Here is a 27130-nt window from a genome sequence, read left to right as displayed (position 1 = left end):
ACTATGGGCAGCAGAGACATGCAAATGGTATGACAGCAGGCAGTACATGCAGAAGAAGAGTGCAGAATGTATGACAGCAGGCAGTACATATAGGAGAGGAGTGCTAGTGGTATGACAGCAGGCAGTACATATAGGAGAGGAGTGCTAGAGGTATGACAGCAGGCAGTACATATAGGAGAGGAGTGCTAGTGGTATGACAGCAGGCAGTACATATAGGAGAGGAGTGCTAGAGGTATGACAGGAGTGCTAGGGGTATAAAAACAGGCAGGAGAGAAGTGCAGATGATAGAAGATGGATGGAAGATGATCTGGTAGTAAACAGTGTGGATGAGTTGAAGGCTGCAGAGGTCGAAGGGGTTGGGGGTCAGCCTGTCAGTGCAGAGAAAACCAAATGTAATGGTGACCTTGATGTTGGAGAGGGTAGTTAGAATGGACGCTGTGGTTGGTTACTGCCAGAGAAGAAAGTATGGAGGGGTGGGAGATGTCAGAGAAAGTAGTGCAGAAGGGCTACTGCAGAAACTGGGGAAAAGGATTGAACACCGAGGAAACGTGAGTGTGGTGGGAATGTGGACACTGATGATAAAAGGATGTACCTACTGGAGTTGGTCACTACTGATTTTAAATATTTTGTGTTTTAGGGATCGGGCAGCATTTCAGACAAAACTCTAAAAGGGCTTTGGTGTGAGAGGAGGCACATGTACTTTCCTTCTGCTTTTTCCAACCATTACAGCAGTGCAAAGGAATGTTACAAAGGAGGACTAAAACTCACCTGAGCTGTCAGAAGCTGGACAGGGCTGTGATTAAACTCCACCCCCTTCTGGCAACAAGCTCTCCCCATGAGCTTGAGAGTGTGGCATCATCTACTTGCCTCTCCTTTTCGCCCAATCAGAGGAAGCTTTGTATTCATTCATAGAATACAAAGCTCCCTGTAAAATGCATGTTATACTCACCTGCTCTGTGTAGTGGTGTTGCAAAGAGCAGTCGCGGTTCTTCTCTTCTCGGGTCCCCCGTCAGAGTTCCTGCCTAGTGCCCTCATAGCAAGCAGCCAAACAAGCTCGCTCCTGAGCCGCTGCTCCGTGTGTCTATTCACAATGGAGCGTGGCTTGGCCCCGCCCTCTCCTCATTCGTTCACTGGCTGCGCTTGACAGTAGCGAGAGCCGAGGCTATCGTGCACATTGCTGGATAGAGATGGGGCTCAGGTATGTATTGGGGGTGAGGGGGGGGGGGGGCAGCCTATACAACCACTTTAAGCCTTGATGAAGGCTAACATCTCTTGTCAGCACTAAAGGCAGCTGGCTGAGTTTAGTGCTGACAGCAGACGTTCGTCCTCCAAATGGAATGAGGATTATACCAGCTGGCAAACGCTTCCTTTGTGATTATCAGAGACGTAGCAGCCTAGGATCAGTACAGGGACCATCTAACTATATTTCAGCCAATGATCTGCTTTTTTGAAGGAAAAATTCTATCGGTGCAGCGCTATCATACCCACATGAAGCACACTAGTCAATAGTAATGCAAAACCCACTTGATGCAGGTCAAAGGTATCTGTCAATGAATTCTAAATGATCTCAGAAGCATCTCAAACAGATGTCAAGCTGATGCCATTTATATAGGCCCAATAACCATTGACATTGGCCTTTATCCTTCTTTTACTAGAAGGTGAATCGTTGACCTAAAACATGCATGGAACTAGTGAGATGTCAGGGCTGATCATGAACTTTTAAAAACAAGTCGGCAAGCATGGTACTGTATCTCTGTCAACAGATTCCCTGTAATACCATTTCCTGCTTTTCAGCTTTTTGCTTTAAAGGCTTCTTCATCTGAACGGAAAGCCAGAGGGTGTAACACCTGTGAAGCCGAGGCCTCCGACCACCTTCTGTATTCATTGCGTGCTCTCTCTCACCTTCAGCGGTGGGGGGACTTGCTGCTGCTCAACACTTAAAAGCCATCTCCCTCTTCTGGAGCTTTACATGATCATGTTCAAATTGATTAATTAGGAAAGTTGCTTTTTTGTCAAGCAGCGGCTAACATCTCTTCTGATCCCCATAACACGGTTTCATTTCCTGTCTTTCTGCAGAGGGCACATCTTCTGGATAACACAGAGAGGTTGGACAGGTCGTCGCGGAGGCTAGAGGCCGGATACCAGATAGCGGTGGAGACTGGTAAGCGTTGTGCCAACGTCTTTATTTTTTCTTTTACAGCTAAAAGTTGAATTGCAGGCAAAAAAAAAAGAAGAGATCCGTATTGAGAAAGAATATAGGCTGATGGCTTCTAAAAAATACTAGTTCACTGACTCCGATGTTCTGACTGCTCTTTGGATATCAGGATTTTTTACATTTTGAAGGCAGAGACAACCAAGAAAATACCAGGCTTCCAACCCCTTTATTTCTGTATTTAATAAAAGATCATATATATATATATATATATATATATATATATATATATATATATATATATATATATATATATGGCTAAGTTTACCTTTTGCACAGTGTTACATGTTACACCTATATTTAGGGTGTAACCTTATAACCTGGTGCAAATGCCTCCTCTCCCGTCCTCCAGCGGTAATTGACAGTCATGTGCACTCATAGTTCATTGATACTTCTTCCAGCTCTCCAAATGACAGCCCATACAGAGGCATAGGCTTGAGCTGGCGGAAGTGTTTGCAGGAGCCTGACATTGCACCCATGTTCCACTGAACGCAAGTTCAATGCTTTGCAAGCTCCTGTAAAAAAATAAATAAATAATAATTAAAAAAATGCACATGTGCATTTATTATTTTTATTTCAAAAGTGAACCTATTCTTTAAATGAAGCTAGTAACTGTTGCAGAACCCCACTTTATATTAGCTTCCTCTGATTTCAACCATCCATAAATGGATCGTATCTCGGCCGGTTCATCAGAGCTCGAGATGCAATCCATCTATGGTCAGGCTGGTTGTACTCAAGTCGATTGATGGATACAACCAACCTGTCAGATCTTTTTACATGCGATTAATGCCAATAATCACTGTGTTCTGCTGGCCGGGAAGGCTCCTAGCTAGCAGAACACAATATCACTGCAGGAGGGATTCTCCCATCAGTGCCGACTGTGTTGATGGGGGAATTAAGCGCTTTTCTTTCTTTCCAACCATGGTAGAAGAAAAGATAATCAAATCATCTAGATCAGGGATATGCAATTAGCGGACCTCCAGCTGTTAAACTACAATTCCCATCATGCCTCTGCCTCTGGGTGTCATGCTTATGACTGTCAGAGTCTTGCTATGCCTCATGGGACTTGTAGTTCTGCAACAGCTGGGGGTCCACTAATTGCATATCTCTGATCTATAGCTTGCCTTACTCCTCAGCGTGGCTCAAAATACCTGACGGAAGGGCAACAGCGTTAAACAATCAAATTCTTCTACTATTTTGCACAGTGCTATCAACCTAACACTGGGAGCTTGTAGACACAAGATAAGAGCCTTAGCAGAGTTTGACATCCTTTAGCATTTAGAACATACTATGTATTTCAGCTGTGTATTTATTCATTTGCCGTTAGCCTAAAGTTCAGCTTTACTTGTTTTTTTGCATATGCGCCCAAGAAAAATTCCAATCTTAACATAAGCTATAACGTATGATTCAAAGGATAAAATAATTCTTACAAATGGATGTACTTTAAATTAAAAAAATGAAATTAAACGATCTACTACTGATTAGGTTTGTTTTTTATTGCATTCTAATTGATTTTATACTTGGCCTTGTTCACACTGGACGTACTAAAGTGTACACCCATAGAGCGTCGTGTTTACCCACATACAGGTGTTCCGTTCCTCACTGTGCAGGCGGTCCCATTAGTGTCAAATAGGACGCAACAGCTGCATGGACACAGACACTGCTTCCAATCTGACATCTGTGTGGATTCACGGCCCCAAATGCACACCGTTTACGTTCAAGGCTGTGCACCTGCAGAGTTGTCAGATTGGAAGCGTCTGTATCCATGCATCCCCTGTGTCCAAATCGACATGAATGAGAGTGCCTGCATGGTGATGCATGGAACTCCTCTGCATTCCTGTGCGGTTAAACAGGCCCTCCACGAGCATACACCTGTGTGAATAAGGCCTTGGAGTATGTTTAAAATCATAGCAATATAGAAAAGGAGCATCAAAACCAAAAAGTGAGAAAGTCCAATTTGATCACATAAGACAGCCAGTGCATTTTGGGGATCAAATCCACCGCCTGCTTTCATCAATGGAATGTTTGCCCAATGTGGCTTGGGTCACTTCCGGGTACCCACCAAGGAATGCAGTGTTGTATGTTAGCCACTTGACCAAAGCCATTGAGCTTATTTGAAAGTTTCCTTTAACTTAAATGCACAAATACGTTTTGCAGTCCCAATGACCTTCCAATATGTCTTTCTTAGAGTATGTTTGACTGTTACTTTGCATGTACAGCTTGATCCTACGAGCATATTCCATTTTCTCTATCTCCTGGGGAAAAATGTTTTGCAAAGAGATGATGATAAAGCATTCTCTTTACTTTCAAAGCACAGGGGGGTTGATTTATTAAAAGGTGGAGAGTGCCTAATCTGGTGCAGCTCTGCATGGTATCAGCTTCTGACTTCTGCTTGTTCAGTTAGAGCCCTTTCACACTGAGCCAGTTTTCAGACGCTTTTGCCTCTAAAAAGTGCCTGAAAACTGCCTCCCATTCATTGCAGTGTGTCTCTTTTCACAATGGGGTGAGGCGGGGCGGTGCGCTTGCGGAACGTTACGAAAAGTCCTGCAAGCAGCATCGTTGGGGCTGGTTGGGAGTGCTGTAAATATTGCTCCCAAAACGCCCTCCCCATTGCAATGAATGGGCAGCACTTCCAAAGCGCATTAAAAGCGGTTTGAAAGCACCGCAAAATGGGATTTTTTTACCTTGTTTTTAAGGTAGAAACCGCCCCGCTAGCTGCTGAAAAGCGCTAAAGTGCTGCAAAAACAAGCGGCTCTTTAGTGCCAACTGTCAGGCGCTGCAGTGTGAAAGGGGTCTTAAGCTTTGACAAAAAAAAAAAAAAAAAACTGGAAGGATGATTTGTTTCTATTCAGTTCTGCACCAGATTTTGCACTCTCTATTATTAGTAAATCAACCTCTTTGCATCATTTGCACCATGTTATCTGCACATAGCAACTCTCTCCAAAAAAGCTAACAAAGGTCATTCCACTACTTACTTTGGTGGACTGCCTTAGCTCTTGCCTCTCTTTCCGCTCATCTTGGGGTGATCTCATTGTTCCTGTTACATCCACCATTATATAGGTAAAGGTTATAGTTAGGTTGGCCATACACGGTTCAAATCTTGGGCTGGTTCGGCAGGAACCGGCGGAGGATCGCACCATTAATGGACAGCCTTAATGTACCAAGTTGTTTGATCGATCAACTTGGGTACAACTAGCCTGCTGGATTTGCTTGTGATTATCACAAGCAGCTACTATAGCCGCTAGCGATAATCACTGTCTTCTTCCGGCGGGGAGGGCTTCCCCCGCCTGGCCCCCCCCCCCCGCCTGGAGAAGACAATTGCTCAGTAGGAGCGATTCCCTTGTCAGCACTGTCTGTGTTGATAGGGGCATCATGGAAAAAAATTGTGCACCGTCTATGGCCAGCCTTATGCCTAGTACACACGGGCCAAATGTCTGGAGACACGCGTCGGTTAAAAAAAAAAAAAAAAGGCCGACATTCAGCCTGTGTGTATGGCAGACGGTCCGACCGAAGCCAACCGGCTCCGGATCAGCGCGCTGATTGGAGTGTTCTGGCTTGCGGGGCGTCCCTCTGTCATAACACAACAGCTAACAGCTCAGTGGGGGCGATCGCTGTACTAACATCAGATGGTTAGAACAGCGGCTCCGACAGGTAGTGTGTATCAGGCTTTAGGCTCCCTTGCAAACTGGAGATCTCAGCACAGTGGTTTAAAATAGACATGTGGCCATACTACAGGCAGTCAAGTAGTTACATATTCATAACAAGCATGATTTTTTTACATGTCTCCAGCTGCTTTGTATTACTGGAATCTTACCTTACATGCTTCAGGTTTGTTTTAAAGTGGTCCTGTGTTCAATTGTTAACATCAAACTGCTAGCAAGATAAAGCACAGGAAATAGAAAGCCAGAAAATACCATATCCTGTAGAAAATGCTCTAGGCTCCTTCCAGTGCTGCCTACAGAAACAAATCCAGTGCATCTGGCCATGTGATCCAGTGCTAAAAAAGATGGTTTAAGATCAAATCGGTCTTTGTCCTCTTCAGGGGTCACGTCACCAAATACCTAATCATTTGTCTTTACCTAGAATTAGTTAGATAACCTTGTTGGAAAAGCAAATCTAAGGCCAAACATGTTCTTTTAGTTTTTGATTGAGTAGGAATTGGTTAACAACCCCCCCCCCATCTATTTTTTCCCAATGGTGAATATTCCCATTAATTAATTTCCAGGAAACACAAGAAAATTTGAGACAGAAACTCTTTAAAGTGAGGAGAACCCCTTGTATTCAACTGTAATCAGAACAGGGGTCCCCAATAGAAAATTTCCTCCTCGTTCCTGTAACTCTAAAACTTTGGAATTCCAATCATTTTCTGTCTTATGGCATTGGTCACCAGGACAAATAGAGAGGGTGACACAGACAGCAGTTAAACCTCACAACAAATTTGGAATGATGATGAACTCGCCCACAATCTTGCTCTAACCTGCCATTCTGTAGCAATACAGAGGTAATACTGAGTGTTTCACTAAAAAATTAATAGCAGAACTTACTGAATACTGTAGTGCAGAACATCACTTTAAAACAAATTTAAAGAAAATCCTTTGTACTTTTAAACCTGTTAGTTATACCAGGCTTTTTACAGCCCAGTGGTGTCAGCCCTGCAGAGTGTATTTTGCTAAACTACTCAACAATTCCCATTATCAGATCTTTTACAAAATAAAGGCCTAAGGGGGCCGTACACACAGGCCGAATATCGGGTGGTATCGGCCTTTGTGTACGGCAGCCCATCTGACAGAATCTGGCAGAACGTACGGCTTCTGTTGAAGGGGCATGACCAAAAAAGGTTTGCTGATCGACATCCAGTCAGCGCTCTCAGCGTTGACCGGTGTGTTCTGGCTGGGGGGGGGGGGGGGTGGATATCCCCCTGTCAGAACACAATAACATTGGATTGTTAGTACGGGATCTCCTCCAGCTAACCAGGGACTTTATTCGACTTTGGTATAACCAGTGTGGTGGATTTTTACATGTGATTATTGCCAGTGAGGAGAACACGATAGCTCCGTGGGAGGGAGTCTCCCATCAACACTGACTGTGTTGATGGGGGAATCAAGCGATTTTCTTTCCTGCACCCTCCAGTTGCAGGTAAGAAAATCGCATCATCTATGGCCCGGCTAATTCTTAATTTCTGGCAAGAGCATCATTTTTTTTTTTGTTTGCATGTTCTCCCTGTGCCTGCGTGGGTTTCTTCTGAGTACTCCGGTTTCTTCCTACACGTCAAAGACATGCTGGTAGGTTAATTGGCTCCTGTCTAAATTGGCCCTAGTATGTATGAATGTGAGTTAAAGACCTTAGATTGTAAGCTCCTTCAGGGCAGGGACTGATGTGAATGTAATTATACATACACATATATATATATATATATATATATATATATATATATATATATATATATATATATATATATATATATATATATATATATATATATATATATATATATATAAACACACACACACAAACACACACACACAGTGTCTCACGAAAGTGAGAATTATAGGTACTTATGTAGCCAAGTCAATTTACATAGTGCTTTGACAGATTATATAGATAAATATACACACACACAGTATTTCACAAAAGTGAGTACACCCCTCACATTTTTGTAAATATTTTATTATATCTTTTCATGCGACAACACTGAAGAAATGACACTTTGCTACAATGTAAAGTAGTGAGTGTACAGCGTTTTAGACATTATTGGCTGTGTGTTGAGTTATATTGAGGAGACAGCACATTTACACTGTTATACAAGCTGTACATTCACTACTTTACATTGTAGCAAAGTGTCATTTCTTCAGTGTTGTCACATGAAAAGATATAATAAAATATTTACAAAAATGTGAGGGGTGTACTCACTTTTGTGAAATACTGTGTGTGTGTGCGCATGTGTGTGTGTATGTATGTATATTTATCTGTATAATCTGTCAAAGCACTATGTAAATTGACTTGGCTACATAAGTACCTATAATAAAATAAATCAGAGATATTTCAAAGAGATATAACAAAACGCGTAACTCCAGGCATTAAATTACCCCCATCGCCAGTAAGTAACCCCCCCATCAGAAAAGAAAAAACAACCCATGCATACCTTTTTTCCTGCAGTTTTCTAGCCAGTCTGGTGACGTCACCACAGCTTCCTCTACTTCCTCCATTGGCAGTGGAGGTGGTGGGCATTTCTCCTGGACTGAGCGGCAGTCATGTAAGCACCATTTTAGTCTTGGAGTACTGTCAGCCCAGTGTGCTTGATGATCGCCCCCTAGGGGGAGTGTAAACAACAAGCCAGGCTCAGAAGAGATGGGTAGCGTGACATACAGTAAAGAGGACTGCCACTGCTGGACCCAGGAGAGAGCCGGGGACAATGCTGGAGCAAGGGTAAAGAGAACTTTGATTTTTTTTTTTTTTTTAACACTTAAAAACTTGTGTTCAACTTTAAAAAGACCAAAAGGAAGGTGGCAAGAGAAGTTTGTTATTAGGGTTTACATTGAGTATAGAGTTCTAATTTTCTAAAAACTCGTATAACCACAAAATGATTACTGGGTGAGGAACCTCCTGACAGCGCTCCATGTCACATTTTCCCGTTTACAAAGATGATCATTGTGACATTCCAATACACTAAAATATAGAGTTGAACACCAAAGATAAAGTTAATGGGTTCATACAGGTTCTCTTTGAGCAAAGGATATTTCGCAATGAAAACTTTCTCTTTATTAAGATCTGTTATGTGTCACCCCATAGAAAGCATTAAATAAGAGAGTGATGATTTATTGTTTAAAATAGTTTATATGTAGGCGGGAGGTATGGGGGAGGGGTGGGGGCGCATCAGACTGCCTTTCACCGCAGGCACACAGATGACTGTATGAAGGCTGATGACTGTACACATTACGTTATACTCTGTAACTGCTTCAGTATGTGATCTCTGTCTGTAATTACAGAAAAAAAAAATTACATAGTGCAAATCCAGCTCATTTGTTTGTTTCTGGTAATTAGCATTTGGGATGACCCTACTTGACTTAACAAATAGGGTTGTAGTAGAGGCTAATTCCCTGACCTGCCATTTGCTTCTGCCGCTGAGCAAGGGAACAAAGATCAACATGTGATGAATGAATTTCATTTTGTTTAGAAGCATTGCACACCTTCTGTTTTTATGTTCATCTGGGCTGACCGTAGATTGATGTTCTACGCCAGAATGGCAGTGGTCAAAGCAATTTCAGCTCGTCTGGCCAGTTGAACACTCATTAGGTAGCTTGTTAATTTATATATCCAAATAGCAAATCAAGTTGTTGCAACTTGATGCATAAAACATTCAGACTGGTCATAAGGTTCAGGTGTTCCTCAAGCTGGCATCACGTTGGTGGAGATGCAAGATCAAGGCGATCTTAGTGGTGGAATGTTTGTTGGTGGCAGCTATGCTGGTTGCAGCATTTAAGGAAAGACTGAACTTGGGTTTGCCAATTCTCCAGAATTTACAGAGAATGGTGGTAAATCGTTATGGGCTCGGGCGTGTTCAGATCGAACCCCGCCAGGAAGCCGTGACTGCAAACTGTCAATCGTAGGGAGTGAGGCATTTCGATCCAGACACGCCCAAGCCCATTCTTGGTGGTAAATGAAAAAAGAAACATCTAGTGAGTGTTTGTGAAGGTTCTCATTTACCTAGGTTAGGGCTATCCAACCTGTGGCCCAACACAGAATTAAAAAAGAAGAAAAGTATTTAAATGGGACTTTAAATGAGGGATAACAGGGCCGTTCAAGTCCCCTCCTCCATCCCGGTTCAACAATTGAGTAAAGAGACCAGAAGGCAGGACTCTGACGAAGCACACGGGAGCAGTAGAACAAATTGAATGGAAAATAGCTTTTAATTGGTTCTGCTTGTCATGATGTTCTCATTTTCAATTATTTTAAATTATTTAATGCATTTTGCTATATATAATTTTTTTTGACTAGTACTCTTCCACTCCACTTTTTTCACACACTCATGTTACATCACTTTTTTAATTTTTAATTTTCTTCTGCTCTCTTTACACAAAATTAAAAAACTTAAAAAAAAATATTGTTTTTTTTTTTTTTTTAATGCGTTTAAAAATTTGACAGTGTCTCTTTACTGGACTTTTATAACTTTTATCTTCCCAAAGAAAAATCTCCCACTCTTCACAATCATGCCGTATTCATCTCATCAGTTTTCGGCAGCACCTTTATTTGTGAGCAACTATTTTCAAAGCTGAAGCACACAAAGGGCAAAATCAGAACCGAAATATCTGATGCACACCTTGAGAATTCATTAAAGGGTAACTCCACTTTCGTGGGGTAAAAAAATAGAAAAAAATAATATAGCCTATACAATTGCTACACAAGTCATATTGTAATTGAATGTTATCAAAAATTACCTTTCCTTTTTAATCTGCAGCCGCTCTAATTTTCTAAAAATGCAATGGAATATGGCGACCTGGAGCTGTTCTGTACACAGAATGTGTACTGACCACTCCCCAGCAACATAATTTCCTGCTTGTGTGATTAGCTCACCAATTTTCCCAGAAGTCTGCACTAAGATACAAGTCAGATTTCAGGCATCCCCTGCAACAAAAATGTAATTTTTGGTGAGATACTACCAGTAGGAACGCATCTAAAGGGATGCAGGCCCAGCAGCTTTCCGCATTAGAGCTCTGCAGCTGCACAGCTGACGGATAATTATGAAACCACTCCCATTAGACCCACACAGCACAGGGGCACAGAGGAACAAACACTGATTTATTCAGAATAACAAAAGGTAGGAATCTGCAACAAAGGTTGTTATAATCCTTGCAATGTACATAGATTACCCAGAGGGGAAAGTTTTTTTGTCAGCAAAAGTGGAGTTACGCTTTAAGAATTGCTACTACATCCTTAGAACCAGATATTGATGCGTTCGTTTATCAAAAACCTTGTCAAATCAAATCGCACTCATTTTATGCTGCCCTCTTTTACTTTTATCATAAAAAAAATTACAAAAAAAGTTATATGGCTCAGATAGTTACATTATCTGTATCCACTTGCCGACGGCACACTCTAGCTTTACTGCTACAATGCAGGCCAGCTGTGCAGAATTTCATATAAATACGTGATTCTGTTTCTCTGGGTAGGGGGCATGATCGCTGCCGTCGCGCCGGCTGTGCTGTGATTAGTCACAGCACAAGCCGATAAGCGGGTGCCAGCCAATGGATGACTGCCGGCGCCCACTGATCGGCCAGGAGGAAGACAGGAAAAAGTTCTGTCTATGTAAATAACACAGAGCTCTGTCCTGTCAGAAGGGATGTGCTGGTTTTTGTTTTTTTGTGAAGCAGGGAATAAAAACCAGCACATCCCTTAGGGCCCTTTCACACTGAGGCGGTTTGCGCTAATAATAGCGCCTGCAAACCGACCCGAAAGTGCCGCTGCTTTGTCTCCAGTGTGAAAGCCCCGAGGGCTTTCACACTGGAGCGGTGCGCTAGCAGGACGGGAAAAAAAGTCCTGCTAGCAGCATCTTTGGAGCGGAGAAGGAGCGGAGTGTATACCGCTCCTTCACCGCTCCTGCCCATTAAAATCAGCGGGACAGCGCGGCTATACCGCGGCAAAGCGCCTCAGCAGAGGCACTTTGCGGTGGTTTTTAACCCTTTCTCGGCCACTAGCGGGGGGTAAAACCGCCCTGCTAGTGGACGCATACCGACGGTAAAGCGCTGCTAACAATAGCGGCGCTTTACCGCCGACACCGCCCCCGCCCCAGTGTGAAAGGGCCCTTAGTGAAAGCAGCAGACACAGTACACACATAAACACTGGTTAGGCACACATTTAACCCTTTGATCGCGCTAGATGTTAACCCCTTCCCAGCCAGTGTCATTGGTACTGTGACAGTGCATATTTTTAGCACTGATCACTGTATTAGTGTCACTGGTTCCCACAAAGTGTCAAAATTGTCAGTTAGTGCCAGAATGCCCACCATACTATCGCAGTCCCACTATAAGGCGCTGATCGCCACCATTATTAGTATAAAATAAAATCATTAAATAAAAATTCCAGTATATATACCATAGTTTGTAGACGCTATAACTTTTGTACAAACCAATCAATATATGCTTATTGGGATTTTTTACCAAAAATATGTAGCAGAATACACACTGACCTACATTTATGAAGAAATTGGATTTTTAAAATATTTTTAATGACTATGTCTTATAGCAGAAAGTAAAAAAATCGTTTTTTTTTTTTTTTTTTTTATAATGTGCAACAAATAAAAAACTGCAGTGGTGATCAAATACCACCAAAAGAAAGCTCTATTTGTGTAAAAAAAAAAGAGATACACATTTCATTTGTGTACATTTGTGTTAACTGTATCAGTTAAAGTAACGCAGTGCCAAAAAGCAAACAAAATGGCCTAGTCGTGAATGGGGATAGAACAATTCGGAGGTCATTTTGTGATCTGCCCAATTTTTTCTGCTCATCAGCTCTGCTTATTGTTAGTATATTTTATATGTGGCCCAAGACCATTCGTCTTCTTCCAGTGTGGCCCAGGAAGGTTAAAAGTTTCATTGTATACCTAGTGATAGTTAGGCACCTTCAACTGAACTTGTTCTGTTAATTTTGATATGTTTTGCTACTCATCCTAGTAGCTTCCTTAGCGCTAACAGCTCCTTTACACCAGCTTTGATCTCCTAAAAGCGATCTACAGTGGATCACTTTTCACTTTGAGACAGGAGCGGTTGAAATCACATTTGGTTTGTTGATTTGGCGCAGCCCTATTCACTTGAATGGGTCACATTCGGCAGCAGTACTACCCACCGAGCATGATCTATTCTTACCTTACCATCTATTTTTACCACTCCCTGACCACAAGTGTAAACAAAACCTAATAATCATTAGAGGTAAGCAGACTACTTGAATATGTAGCCGAAGGTCTTCAACGTCACAGAACAACTCCAGTTACATGTGACTACTAGCTACATCTAGTAAGTGTCAGATCTGGGATTTTTAGCACTTTGAGAGAGGTGAGCGGAAAACAGCCTTGCTTGTTCAAGCCCACAGGAAGCCCATAAGTGCTCCAGTAACAGCTGCTCACATCAGTGCTGTGCAAGAGGCCATCTATGAAGGCACAACATGTTGGACCTTGAAGAGGACAAGCTTCAGCGGCAGGAGATCACATCCCACTGCTACTAGATAAGAACAGTGACAGGGCACTGCATTGTGTATGGGATTACCAAACCAGTCTTAAAGCTTGAAAAAAAACATTGCCTTGCTTGACAAATCTTGAATTCTGTTGCATGTAGATGGTAAGGTAAGGATTTATCACTTTACAGTATAAATCTTTTAGAATGAGGAGCATATGGAAGATCAAAGTATGAATATATACCTTGCTACTGAGTCAGCATTCACTTTGTTCAGTCCTTGAATCTTAGGCCGGCCATAGGCGTTCGAATCTCAGCCAGTTCAGCAGGAACCCGGTCAAGAATCGAACCACGTATGGGCAGGCTGAATGTTTATCGATCAGCTTGAGTACAACCAGGCTGCCAGATTCACTTGCGATTAATGCTAGCGGCTGCTATAGCTGCTAGCAAAAATCACTGTCTTCTCCTGGTGGGGGAAGCTTCTAGCAATAATAGCAGCTGCTAACAATAATCGAAAGGAAATCCAGCAGGCTGGTTGTACCCAAGTTGATTGATCAACTTGATACATTCAGCCTGCCCACACATGATTTGAATCTTGTCCGGATGCTACTGAACCGGCCAACATTCAAACCATCTATGGCTGGCCTAAGTCTATGCCATATAAACAAGTTTCAAAAAGATCTGCGTACCATTGTCTGACAAAAGGTCTGTCTGCCTGCCTTCTTGAAATTTCATCTGCATCTAGACAGAAGACCAGATCACATTTTTAGATGTCCACCAATGTGCAAATAGATTTGGCATTGACACGTATATTAGGCAACTTCAAAAGAAAAGCAGGTATTACAGCATTATTGTATGACACTGTCTACTGAGATAGGCTGGAAACATTCTCATCATATACCATATAGCCATAAGTTTTGGAACAACCCAATCATCAGCCCTTCAGTATATGGCCAAACATATGTGGACACCCTGCTAAATTATTGAATTTAAAAGTGTATCTATGGTCATAAATTAAAATCATACATTCTCTTCCACATTAAATTTCAATTATTTCCAGCCGTATTCTATTAATTTGATCGATCTTGAAGTTTGTAAACTTAAAGCGGATTTCCACCCAAAAATGGAACTTCCGCTTTAAGTACTTGTGACCCCCTGACATGCCACATTTGGCATGTCATTTTTTGGGGGGGGAGTGGGTACCTAGTTCCCACTTCCTTTCCAGGCGCCGAGCGGAAGTTCACCTTTCCCCCCTCACTCCCTGCAATCTTCTGGGACATGTTACAGGTCCCAGAAAATTGCCCGGCCATTGACAACGTGCAGAGAGGAGGGGGAGAGGAGCGAGGCTTTGGGCGGCCGCATCGCTGGACCGTGGGACAGGTGAATGTCTGTTTATTAAAAGTCAGCAGCTACACTTTTTGTATCTGCTAACTTTTAAATGGGTGGAACTCTGCTTTAATGAACTCTTTGACACATTGTTACTGTGAATAGACAGTGCTGAGTCACACATTTCACAGAGCCTGCCTTCTGATCTACAGAGGTGCTGCAAGGAGGAGTTTCAAGAGGCACAGTCTGTACACAAAATTGCTGCTTGCAGACAGAAAGGTACCATGGGATATGTAGTCCTTTGAATTTGAAAGTAAACTAAAATAATGGGCAAAGGAAAAGCTGTAATGCATGCATGGAATTCAGGAAGTTGTTGGAAGAGCTGACCAGTATTCTAGGCACTGGACAGACAACATGAAAGTAGATGTTTCAAGTAGACTTATATTGGATTGTCAAAAAAAATATATAGTTTGTATTGAAATCACAATGCTTATGTTGGAAAATGAAAGTATGCTGTGACTTCTTATAGACCTTCTTTAAAGGGTTAGCTCACCTTTGAAGAAATAAAATGAAAATATGAACGTACACCTTCCCCATTCCCACCCCTGGTCCCCACTGTACTTGCCTCCATGGGTGATGTCAGTGCCTATGCAGACGGTGCAGTGGTCTGGAGATTTAAAATCCCCACTTTTCTCCCTCTTCTTTCTGGAGTGCTTCTGGGACAGATCAGAGTGATGCTCTGTTCCAGTGCCGACCAATCAGAACTGCTCTGATCCATCCTGGAAGCATTGCTGAAAGAAGAGCAACAAGAGCAGGGATTTCAAATCCCTGGACCGCTGCATTGACTGCTCGGGCGCTGACAGCTCATCACCCCATCCACGGAGGTGCATACAGTGAGGATCGGAGGGGGTGGGGCAGGTTGGGAGGGCATACAGTGTTAGTTTACCCTTTCATTTTTATTTTTTTTTCTTAAAAGGCAAACTTACACTATGTATTTTTCCAGTGCAGTGTGATGTTAATTTTGGCAGCCTACAAAGACATTTTAGAGAACTATGTGCTTCCAACCTTGCGACAACAGTGGAGGAATGGCCCACTTCTGTTCTAGCATGGCTGAGCCTCCTGTGCACAAAGTCAGCTCCATAAAGACATGGTGTGACCAGTTTGGTGTGAAGGAACTCAAGAAGTGGCCTACACAGAGCCCTGACCTCAGCTGTACTGAAAACCACTGAAATGAGTTGGGAAAATGATTCTGAGCCAGTTCTCCTTCACTCAGCATCATTCCCAGACCTTACAAATTCTCTTTTGGTTGAAAGTGTACAAGTTTCTTCAAACACACCCCAAAATCTTCTGGAAAGCCTTTCTGGAAGAGTGGAGGCTATTATAGCAGCACAAGTAGAGCCAACCCCATATCAATGGCCAAAGTTTTGAAACTGGATGCCCAAGAAGCTCATATTAGTGTGATGGTCAGGTGTTCACATTTTGCCCATATCGTTTCTATAGTGGTCAGTACCCAGCATGAGTGTTTGGACAGATTAACCCTCTAATGTTTGTAGGTCTTCAGGGATATACCATAAAGGTAATATTCTTGTCTATCGAACCTATAAAACAACTGCTCATTTAATTGGCGGCATAAAACAGGACAGCATCTGCCATGTAAGTTGTCAAGGAGAGCTTAAGAAAGCTGACATTGACGGGATTTTGAACCTTTTGTCACTAGATGGAAAAATCTTCCCTATCCTTATGAAGTAACAAATGAATTGGGTAGCTTACCGTGAGCATCAGCTGTTTAGATAAATCATCGAGCAGCTCCGTGGCTACCACTGCTTGGCTTTCTTTCCACCCTGGCCTTGAAAAAAAACCCTTTGATAGCTGGACATAGATCTTATGAGCCTTTCCAGTCCTCCATCTGTCACAGTTTGGCACTTGTTAGCAGAGAACTTTAAGACATAGGTTAACAGCAGTTTAATCCAGTAATTAAATATATTGAAATTGTGCATTTTGTTACCTTTCTTTCCCCCCAAAACTAGAATAATCTTGATTTATATGACCCTGGACTCTGTTTTCAGATACACAACAAAAATATAGTACCTTTGTTGATGGATTTCTGAAAATACTAGCAGTGATAATCATGTGTCTGTCGGTATGCATAATTTTATACCGCTTGACAATTAGGTGCACTTTTCCCTGTTGTCCCTCGTGTCAGTTGTCACTGATTCACAAAACTGGTCCAAGACAGTTTTGTTCTGTAACGTGGAAATTAGCGAGTTGTCGTCAACTGGCGTTTGACGTGCAGCTTCCTGCTCTCCGCCGCTAACGATGCCTTTTGTGGCATCACCTGTCTTGTTATAGGCAAAGTACTTAAAGCCTTATTTTCAATTCATCTTCACTCTACCAAACAAATTGCATGATTGCTCAAAGTCTGGTATGTATCTTAGTTTTGCATTAGTATTAAGGCACAAAGAAATAGAATTACACTTTTGTGGAAAAAAAAAGAAATGTAAAAATACAGAAATGGGTCTCTTTAAAAGCCAACAAACAGTAAAAAAAAAAAAAAAAACTTCATCCAACTTTTCATCCAAAACTGAAAAAATGTTTTTCCTTTACATACACTTTAAGGGTTCATGCACATGGACAGTTAAATATATTTTTTATGCGTAGAATGAAGTGAAACTTAAAAGTGCTCCCCTACCTTCCTAACACTTATGCTGACTAACCAGTGTAAAAAAGATCTACATACTTATTATTTTCAGGCTGTTCCGGTCACGTGATCTGGCTTCCCTTTGTCAGCCAGCGGTGGCTGCAAGGGAGAGGAAGGATTGCTGACAACTGGGCCAGAGGAGCCTATGGATGATGTCACTGCTCCCAGGCATTCCAGCTGTTGTCAAGCGCTCTCTCCCACCCCCTGCAGCAGCCGCTAGCTAACACAGGGGAGATTCCATGACCGGACCAGAGTCAGTGACATCACAAGGGGGGATGGGGTCACCCGCGGACGTCATCGGGTAACTCTGCCCCTTATGCCGCGTACACATGAGCGGACTTTTCGACCAGACTGGTCCGACGGTCTATCCGATGGACTTTCGGCGGACTTTCAACTGACTTTCCTAACAAACAGACTTGCCTACACACGATCACACCAAAGTCCGACGGATTCGTATGTGATGACGTATGACCGGACTAAAATAGCATACAGACGAGCGGATTTTTCGACCGGACTCGAGTCCGTTGGAAAGATTTGAAACGTGTTTTATTTCTAGGTCCGTCGGACTTTTGGGAAAAAAAAGTCCGCTGGGGCCCACACATGATCGAATTGTCTGACAGAGTCGGTCCGCCGGACCAAGTCTGCGGGAAAGCCCGCTCGTGTGTACGCAGCATTAGCTATTTAAGAAATGTCACACTGAGGAGCAGGCAGTTGGCGGTTAGCCTTTGTCACGGGCGGAGCTTTTTTCCTTTCTTTTTCGGGGTCCGACAGGCAGCGTGAGATGGATCTATTTTATTTTTTATTGCCGGCATTTTTTTTTTTTGCATTTTTTTTTTTTTTTGCATTCAGCTGTCAGTGGGGAAGACCGCTTACAGCTGATGACTCATTGGTTGGCTTCCAGGTCCGCTGCTTAACAACCAGCTATTCTTCACATAGAATTCGAATCGGTCGATCATTGTACATATCTATCCGTATAAGTTCCTCTCCCTCTCCCCCCCCTAGTACTTTCTATTAGCTAAACAAAAACGGCTGAAGCTGTAAAATGCTTGTAAAAAGCTGCAAAAACGCTTGAAAAACACCAGTAAATCGCTACGCTCAGGTGTAACTGGAGCCTAAATCATCCCTAACATGAAATAACAAAATCACTCCTGCCTTTTCCACTCCCCAAAATCTATAAATACTAAGAAAACTGCAAAAATACTTAAAGCCCAATGAAATTAAAATAAATATAAAATAAATCAGACAGTCATTATACTAACAACCTCAATTTTCATAATGCCACCACCTCTTTACTGTTACAGCAGGATGTGTAGGTATGACTGTGCAGCTCAATAAGAATCAGAAAAAAAGCTGCCCACACATTGTTTATGGTTTATAAGGCTGAGAAAAAAAAGGCATGGGTCCATCCAGTTCGATGTTGGGTGTGTGTGTGCAAAAGATTTTCTCTAACAATCCCCATAGCCCCATATATTTTATTTCCCATGGAAGACATTGGGGATGAGCTCAGGCGTTTTAGGATTCTAATCTCAACTCAACAGAGCACGCCCACAAGGAACTGTCACTGTACTTGGCAAATCATGTGGCAAGGCATTCCCAACCCTTCAACCCCTTGTATGAAAAACAGTGCATGAAAAATTTCAGCGGATTATGATTGGCACATTGCAGAGGAAAACTTCCAGCCTCCTGGCAGGATTGCTCAGGTGGCTTCAGACTAGGATCCATACACACATAAGCTAATCCCTAGAAGACATCTAAAAAATGTTGAAATTGTCAACACTCTCCGCTAGTACCACTGGGGGGGATTTCCACATTTCTACTGTTTTAACAGTAGAGAAGCCTTTCTACAATATAAGGTTAAGTCTTCTTTCTTCTAGCCTCCTCAGTGGCCACATATTTAGATTTCTCTCCTTCAGCCCTTACTCGATTTCCCCAGCTACCTTAAACACCATGGGTGGACAAATCTGCACTAGCTATTGTAGTCTGACAGCCAGTAACCATGGCTATCAGAATACCCAAACAGTGCCTTCATCTGATTGGATGCAGGTTTCGTTTGGTTGGGAATTTTCTACCTGACTCCTTTGACAGAAAGCAATAGAAAATCGAGCCAGGGATACCCACAGAATGAATTTTTCCGGTTTAGTAGAAATTGGCCAAAATTCAATCCGTGTACAGTCAGCTCTCTAGTGCATTTTTGTTCTGATGGCAGCTCAAAATTTTAATTTCTCTCTCACTTTCAGTCCCAGCAACAAGGGTCTCTGGGGCACATTGAGAGATTGTGTATGCCTGACAGGGACACGGGCAGCAATATAAACCTGACAACGGTTCCAAACACTCACTACTCCATCCAAAATGACAATGAAAACATTGTCTTTTCAGATGAGCAAGTGTCAAGGACCCAGCATTTCTGGTAAGAGCAACATTTTTTGTACTGAAAATGTTCTGAAAAATACAAACTAATGCAGCCACCACATCTAAGGACTGGTGACGTGCGATATAATCTCTTTTTTTTTTTTTTTGTTCTTTGGGTTTAAATATCCTTTCATGGCAGCAGTAGCAGCTATTATTTTTAACTGGCAGGTCTAAAAAGATTGAAAACAACTTTTCAAATGACGCGACCATGTTAAAGCTTACAGTGCATCCGGAAAGTATTCACAGCACTTCACTTCTTCCACATTTTGTTATGTTACAGCCTTATTCCAAAATGGATTAAATTCATTGTTTTTCCCAAAATTCTACAAACAATACCTCATAATGACATTTTGAAAGAAGTTTGTTTGAAATTTTTGCAAATTTATAATAACAATAAAAAGAGCGATTATGGGACTTTAAATGAGGTGTATGTCTCTGCAAGTATGGAATGTCAACTTATTGGTAGTAACCAATCCCCAAAGGGTAGTCCCTGTCATGAACAAAATAATATTTCTTGTGTACAATATAGGCACAATATAAACATATTCGATGCACAATAGTCACATATTTAATGTTTATACATAAAAGGACATGATTGGTACAGACAACAATAATGAAGAATTGATGTACAAAATTGATAATAATAAATATTAATAAACAACATAGTAAGATAATTCATAGTATTCAAGCACGCTGTAAACCTGGCACCCTTGAGTATGGACTCAACGCGTTTCATGGCGTTTATAGCCAATCATCAGGAGTAGGATGCTAAAAAATATAAGTAAAAATGGAAAGTGAATAAATGAATTAAATAAATTTGCCTACGTCAGAAATCTATATAGTAGGTTAGGCTCACTAGTTAGAAAGAAGATGTAATGATGGTACTAACCTGTAACGTATCCAATGGGTATGTACCCATTGCTACTGTATTTAGATGAACAAAGCCTGGGTATGTTTGTCTCCCCCGGGGTTGAGGCGGGGATACCCAGCCCAGTGCGATCCCCCCAACCCAGCGCCCATACGGATATACAGGCTAGGTCAGGGGTTTATATATACAATACATGTAATTACATTTACTTAGCCCCTTTCTTGTATGCATTGTAGGATTCTAATGGACACTTCGTTCCTGGATTTGCCTACTATACAGTAACCATACCTTATCCTGGGCCCCTAAATTCCCCACCTCGGTCCCCCTATGTGTGGTCTATCCTCCTATCCTCGGCTGGCTGGCCCCTCCACCCCTGACCTAGCCTGTATATTCGTATGGGCGCTGGGTTGGGGGGATCGCACTGGGCTGGGTATCCCCGCCTCAACCCCGGGGGAGACAAACATACCCAGGCTTTGTTCATCTAAATACAGTAGCAATGGGTACATACCCATTGGATACGTTACAGGTTAGTACCATCATTACATCTTCTTTCTAACTAGTGAGCCTAACCTACTATATAGATTTCTGACGTAGGCAAATTTATTTAATTCATTTATTCACTTTCCATTTTTACTTATATTTTTTAGCATCCTACTCCTGATGATTGGCTTTAAACGCCATGAAACGCGTTGAGTCCATACTCAAGGGTGCCAGGTTTACAGCGTGCTTGAATACTATGAATTATCTTACTATGTTGTTTATTAATATTTATTATTATCAATTTTGTACATCAATTCTTCATTATTGTTGTCTGTACCAATCATGTCCTTTTATGTATAAACATTAAATATGTGACTATTGTGCATCGAATATGTTTATATCGTGCCTATATTGTACACAAGAAATATTATTTTGTTCATGACAGGGACTACCCTTTGGGGATTGGTTACTACCAATAAGTTGACATTCCATACTTGCAGAGACATACACCTCATTTAAAGTCCCATAATCGCTCTTTTTATTGTTTTTATAATGTCCCAGGGATGGAGGTGAGTCTCTACTTCTCTATGTTTGGGCGGATGTGGGTCACATTTTGGTTTCTTTTATATTTATTTTTCCAATGCAAATTTATAATAAAAAAAAATCAAAATGTACATAAGTATTCACAGCTTTTGCCATGACACTCAAAATTGAGCTCGGGTACATCCTGTTTCCACTGATCATCCTTGAGATGTTTCTACAATGTGATTGGGTCCACCTGTGGTAAATTCAGTTGACTGGACATGATTTGGAAAGGCACACACCTGCCTATATAAGGTCTTACAGTTAACCGTGCAGTAAAAGGCAGTAAAAGGCACATGACAGCCCGCTGGAGTTTACCAAAAGGCACCTGAAGGACTCTCAGACCATGAAAAACAAAATTCTCTGGTCTGATGAAACAAAGATTGAACTCTTTGCCCTAAATGGCAAACGTCATGTCTGGAGGAAACCAGGCACCGCTCATCACCTGGCCAATACCATCCCTACAGTGAAGCATGGTGGTGGCAGCATCATGCTGTGGGGATGTTTTTCAGTGGCAGGAACTTGGGGACTAATCAGGATTGAGGGCAAGATGAATGCAGCAATGTGCAGACACATCCTTGATGAAAACCTGCTCCAGATCGCTCTGGACCTCAGACCGGGGCAAGCTTTATCTTCCAACAGGACAACAACCCTAAGCACACAGCCAAGATAACAAAGGAGTGGCTATGGGACAACTCTGTGAATGTCCTTGAGTGGCCCAGTCAGAGCCCAGACTTTAACCCGATTGAACATCTCTGAAAAGATCTGAAAATGGCTGTGCACCGATTCTCCCCATCCAACCTGATGGAGCTTGAGAGGTCCTGCAAAGAGGAATGGGAGAAACTGCCCAAAAATAGGTGTGCCAAGCTTGCAGCATCATACTCAAAAAGACTTGAAGCTGTAGTTCCAAGGGTGCTTCAACAAAGTATTGAGCAAAGGCTGTTAATACTTATGTACATGGGATTTTATATATATATATATATATTTTTTTTTTAATACATTTGCAAAGATTTTAAACAAACTTCTTTCATGTCACTATTATGGGGTATTGTTTGTAGAATTTTGGGGAAAATAATGAATTTTATCCATTTTGGAATAAGGCTGTAACATAACAAAATATGGAAAAATTGAAGCGCTGTGAATACTTTCTGGATGCACTGTATATGAAATTTCAGGGATTGTGTTTACTTCCACTTTAAAAAAGGAAAAGCAAATACCCTTAAAATTGGAATCAGCAAGCTTTTGTTAGTGAGGGACTACACTTCTCAGCATACCTTGCCAGTTGCAGGTTGCCCCGGGCCACCAGAGAGTTGTTGGCAGTTTATGGGCAGCGCCCAGCAGTGTACGAGCTCACTTCCGACACTGGCTGTGCAGTTCTGTTAAAATGCCTACTGGACTGTTCCTATGTTTAACTTCAGTCCCAGCCGTAGTACATTGCCGAGCCTTTGCTGTAAAGAGCACGCCTCTTTCTCCTTTCTTTCATTTCTCCCCTAACTTTGAAACCAGTTTTCAAAGATGGCCTTCGAGGTTCCCTCCCATCGCACCATCGTCTGAAGTAACACAGGCACACGGAAAAAGGAAAAAAAAAAAATCCTAACCGGATTGTGATAGAAAAACTACATCTGACAGGTAACAGCATGGTAGGGTTCTCATTTCAAAGGTCGCTATGATGGGAGGAAAAAGAATCTGTGCCTTGCCGGGAAATTGTAAGTGAGAAGGACGAGAACAATATTTATATTCCTGCTGAGCTGGACCGATCCAGCCTTTCCGAGGGGAGCGAAGGCCGTGTACCCAACTATATCCGGGTGTCGATAATTAATCACACGAGACCCAAACCTGGATTCAACGCTGGACTAACATGCCGAAGATGCGTTTCAATTCATTGACAGTGGGGCTTTCACTCTGTCAGATCTGATCAAATGTGTAAAAAGAAAAGAAAAGCAATGGTACATATTCTTTTTTTTTTATTGGGTTGCAGGTTTGCAGGAATTCTTATTTCTCATGTTAATTTAGTTCTGAAATAATACAAAATTCTTTGCACACAGCCGTTTCCATCAGTCTCTGCATCAGAGGACTCTAATGTCCACAACCACAGTCATACATTATTATTAAAATACATTTATATAGCTCTGACATATTCCACAGTGTTGTACAGAGAATACAGAGTCATTCACGTTATCCTCTGCATCTGAGGAGCTTACACTTTAATGCTACCACCACAGTCACACACTATTATTATTATTAATAATCATTTATATACTGTAGCTCCAACATATTCCAAAGTGCTGTACAGAGAACACTGAGCCAGTCCCATTACTCTCTATATTAGAGGAGCAGAGGAACATACACTCCAGTGTGCCAATCACAGGCACACTAGAATAATTCTATATTTATACATCATTGATCATTTTTTCAGTGTTGTACAGAGAACACTGAGCCATTCACATTACTCTCTGCACCAGAGGAGCTTACACTCTAATGTCACGACCAAAGTCGCACACTATTATTAACATACATTTATATGAGTAGCTCTGACATGTTCCACAGTGCTATACAGAGAACACTGAGCCAGTCACATTAGTCTCTATACCAGAAGGCATAACACTCCAATGTGTCAACCACAGGCACACTGTAATTTTTCGATATTTATATATCGGTGATTTCTTCAGTGTTGTACAGAGAACACTGAGCCATTCACATTAGTCTCTTCACCAGAGGAGCTTACACTCTAATGTCCCCACCACAGTCACACACTATTATTATTATACATTTCTAAATCTTTGACATATTCCCCAGTGCTATAAGAAAACACAGCCAGTCACATCAATCTCTGCACCAGAGGAGCTTACACTCTAATGCCCCAGCACAATGATGACGCATTTATATAGCTCTGACATGTTCCTCAAAACGGAGCCATTCACATTAGTTGCTTTACAAGAGGAGCTTACACTTTTTAGTTGCAGACACTAGGGCCAAAACAGGTGGAAGCTAACCTACAGGCGTATTTGGGATAATGGGCGAACAGTTCTACACCTGGAGGAAACCCAGATAACATTTAAACTCAAGAAATGAAAATAATTACACAGACTCAATCACCACAATACAGCAGTGCCAGCAACGTATCCATCTTGCTTAGTGGTAAACTTCACGTTGATCGACAAAAATTAATTGGGGGGAATTTATGAAAAGTGGAACAAACAGAATCTGGTGCAGCTGTGCATTGTAACCAATCGGCTTCTTAATCAGTTTGTTCAATTGAGCTTTGAAAATGAAAGCTAGGAACTAATTGGTTGCCATGCACAGCTGCTCCAGCTTCTGGCTGCTCCAGTCTTCATAAATTCCCCTCAATGAAAATGTTAGGCCCCTTACACACTAGGATGGGTGGCCCGTGTCCGCTCTGCTTATACAGAGCGGACACAGCCCAGTCTCCTCTATGGATGTAAATGGACCGCCGGTCCGTTTTCACCTGACTGCCATATGATCCGCCAAACAGATGGGAAACAGATCCCCATCCATCTGTTTTTAGTGGACAAGATCAAATTGGATGTAGGCAGGTGTTAACGAACATATGTCGGTTGACACCCATCACTCCATAGAGGAGACTGTAGGGTCTGCCTGTCAGTTTTTCAGGCAGACCTGATCAGACCCTCCAGTCTCCTGACCCTCCAGATTGATCCGCCCATGTCAAAGGACAATTTTGTTTCACCACTTCATGACCAGGCCATTTTTTGTGATAAGGCACTGCGTTACTTTAACTGACAACTGCGTGGTCGTGCGACGATGTACCCAAATAAAATTTATGTCCCAGAATAGAGCTTTCTTTTGGTGGCATTTGATCACCTCTGCGGTTTTTATTTTTTTGCGCTATAAATAAAAAAAGACTGACAATTTTGAAAAAAAAAAAAACAATATTTTTTACTTTCTGCTATAAAATCTATCCAATAAAAAAATTTTTAAAAATCTAATTTCTTCGTCAATTTAGGCCAAAATGTATTCTGCTACATGTTTTCAGTAAAAATCCTAACAAGTATATATTGATTGGTTTGCGCAAAAGTTATAGCGTTTACAAACTATGGGATATTTTTATTTACTGTATTTATTTTTATTTTTTTTACTATTAATGGCGGCGATCAGTGACTTTTAGCTGGAGTACGATATTGCGCCGGACAGGCGGGACACTAACTGACACTTGTTCGGGACCAGTGAGACTAATATAGTGATCAGTGCTAAAAAATATACCCTGTCACTGTACTAATAACACTGGCAGGGAAGGGGTTAACATCAGGGGCTATCAAAGAGTTAACTGTGTGCCTAAGTTGTGCTTTACTACTGTGGGAGAGGGGTTTGTACTAGAAGAAGGTATGGATTGGTGCCCCTGCTTATTAGCAGAGGCAGGGATCCATTTCTTCTGTAGTGACAGAACGGTGATCTGTCTTGTTTACATAGGCAGACCGCCGTTCTGTCACTGTACCAAAGCATCGGCCAGGTGCCGGCGGAAATCAAGCTCACCGTACCTACCAATCGGCTCCCGCTGTGTCTAATCACAGTGGAAGCGGTCCCGCCGGTGACTCAGGCACGTGCCCCAAACCCCGGTAGTTTCAGCTCACGTACTAGGTACGTGACCGGCGCAGCAGGGCCACTTTGCTGCCTTATATTTACAGTATACGGTCGGCAAGTGGTTAAGAATAAGGTATCCAAAATGACTCCGGATGGTCCTACCTGATGGGAAATGATGACTCAAGTTGACCACAGCTGTGCATACAGTCATTGTACTACAGCTTCTGGTGAGGTATTTTATTCAGAAAACCAATGTCTGCAACCAGTTAGATACAACAAATGGAGTCAGGTAGCCTTTGTATCTTAAAAGACAGTAAGGGAAATTAATAAAATAAACATTTATAGTCACCTAGGTGAATGCAGCATTGATCCAATGCTGCACCTGTCCCCTGCTGCCTCGAAGCCAGAAAACTGAGCAATCAAAGACCGCTGATCACTCAGTTCTTGAACTTCAGTGAGCAGAGATATGGTGACTGTCAGTGACCAGATCTCTGCTCTGCCGCTCCAGCGCTCACTGTGGAGGGGGTGGGAGCGTCTGACTCAGGCTTGCTAAAAAGCTGAGCCAGCTACTGGTCAAAGCATCTGGGTGGATCCCGACATTAAAGTCAGACTCCAGAACTTGGACTGGCTCTGTGAAGACAGCCAACAGTGCTCTTCAGCCTGAATACAGGTCACAGGAGAGTCGGGCCAAAAGAGCTTTGGCCCTACTTCTCCTTTGAAGCATACTGTAGCTGCACTGCTAAAAGAAGCTTACAGTCTACATTAATGGTTTAGTCTTAAAGAGGTAGAAGTTATATAGCCTCAAAGGGTATATGAGATATCTTCCATGTTAAAAT

General features: G+C 42.1%; 1 protein-coding gene across 7 annotated transcripts in view; it reads left to right on the top strand.

Moving 5' to 3' along the window:
• VTI1A (vesicle transport through interaction with t-SNAREs 1A) overlaps window positions 1–27130 on the top strand; it is a 678091-nt gene that overhangs the window by 220693 nt on the left and 430268 nt on the right. For all 7 annotated transcript variants that reach the window (XM_073595879.1, XM_073595874.1, XM_073595875.1 and 4 more), the window contains one exon: window positions 2077–2161. In XM_073595879.1, coding sequence (XP_073451980.1) covers window positions 2077–2161 — 85 coding nt within the window. The remainder of the gene's footprint in view (window positions 1–2076; window positions 2162–27130) is intronic.

The sequence above is a fragment of the Aquarana catesbeiana genome, linkage group LG08 (assembly GCF_042186555.1).
Source record: "Aquarana catesbeiana isolate 2022-GZ linkage group LG08, ASM4218655v1, whole genome shotgun sequence".
NCBI lineage: Eukaryota > Metazoa > Chordata > Amphibia > Anura > Ranidae > Aquarana > Aquarana catesbeiana.
This window is presented reverse-complemented; position numbering and strand designations above follow the sequence as displayed.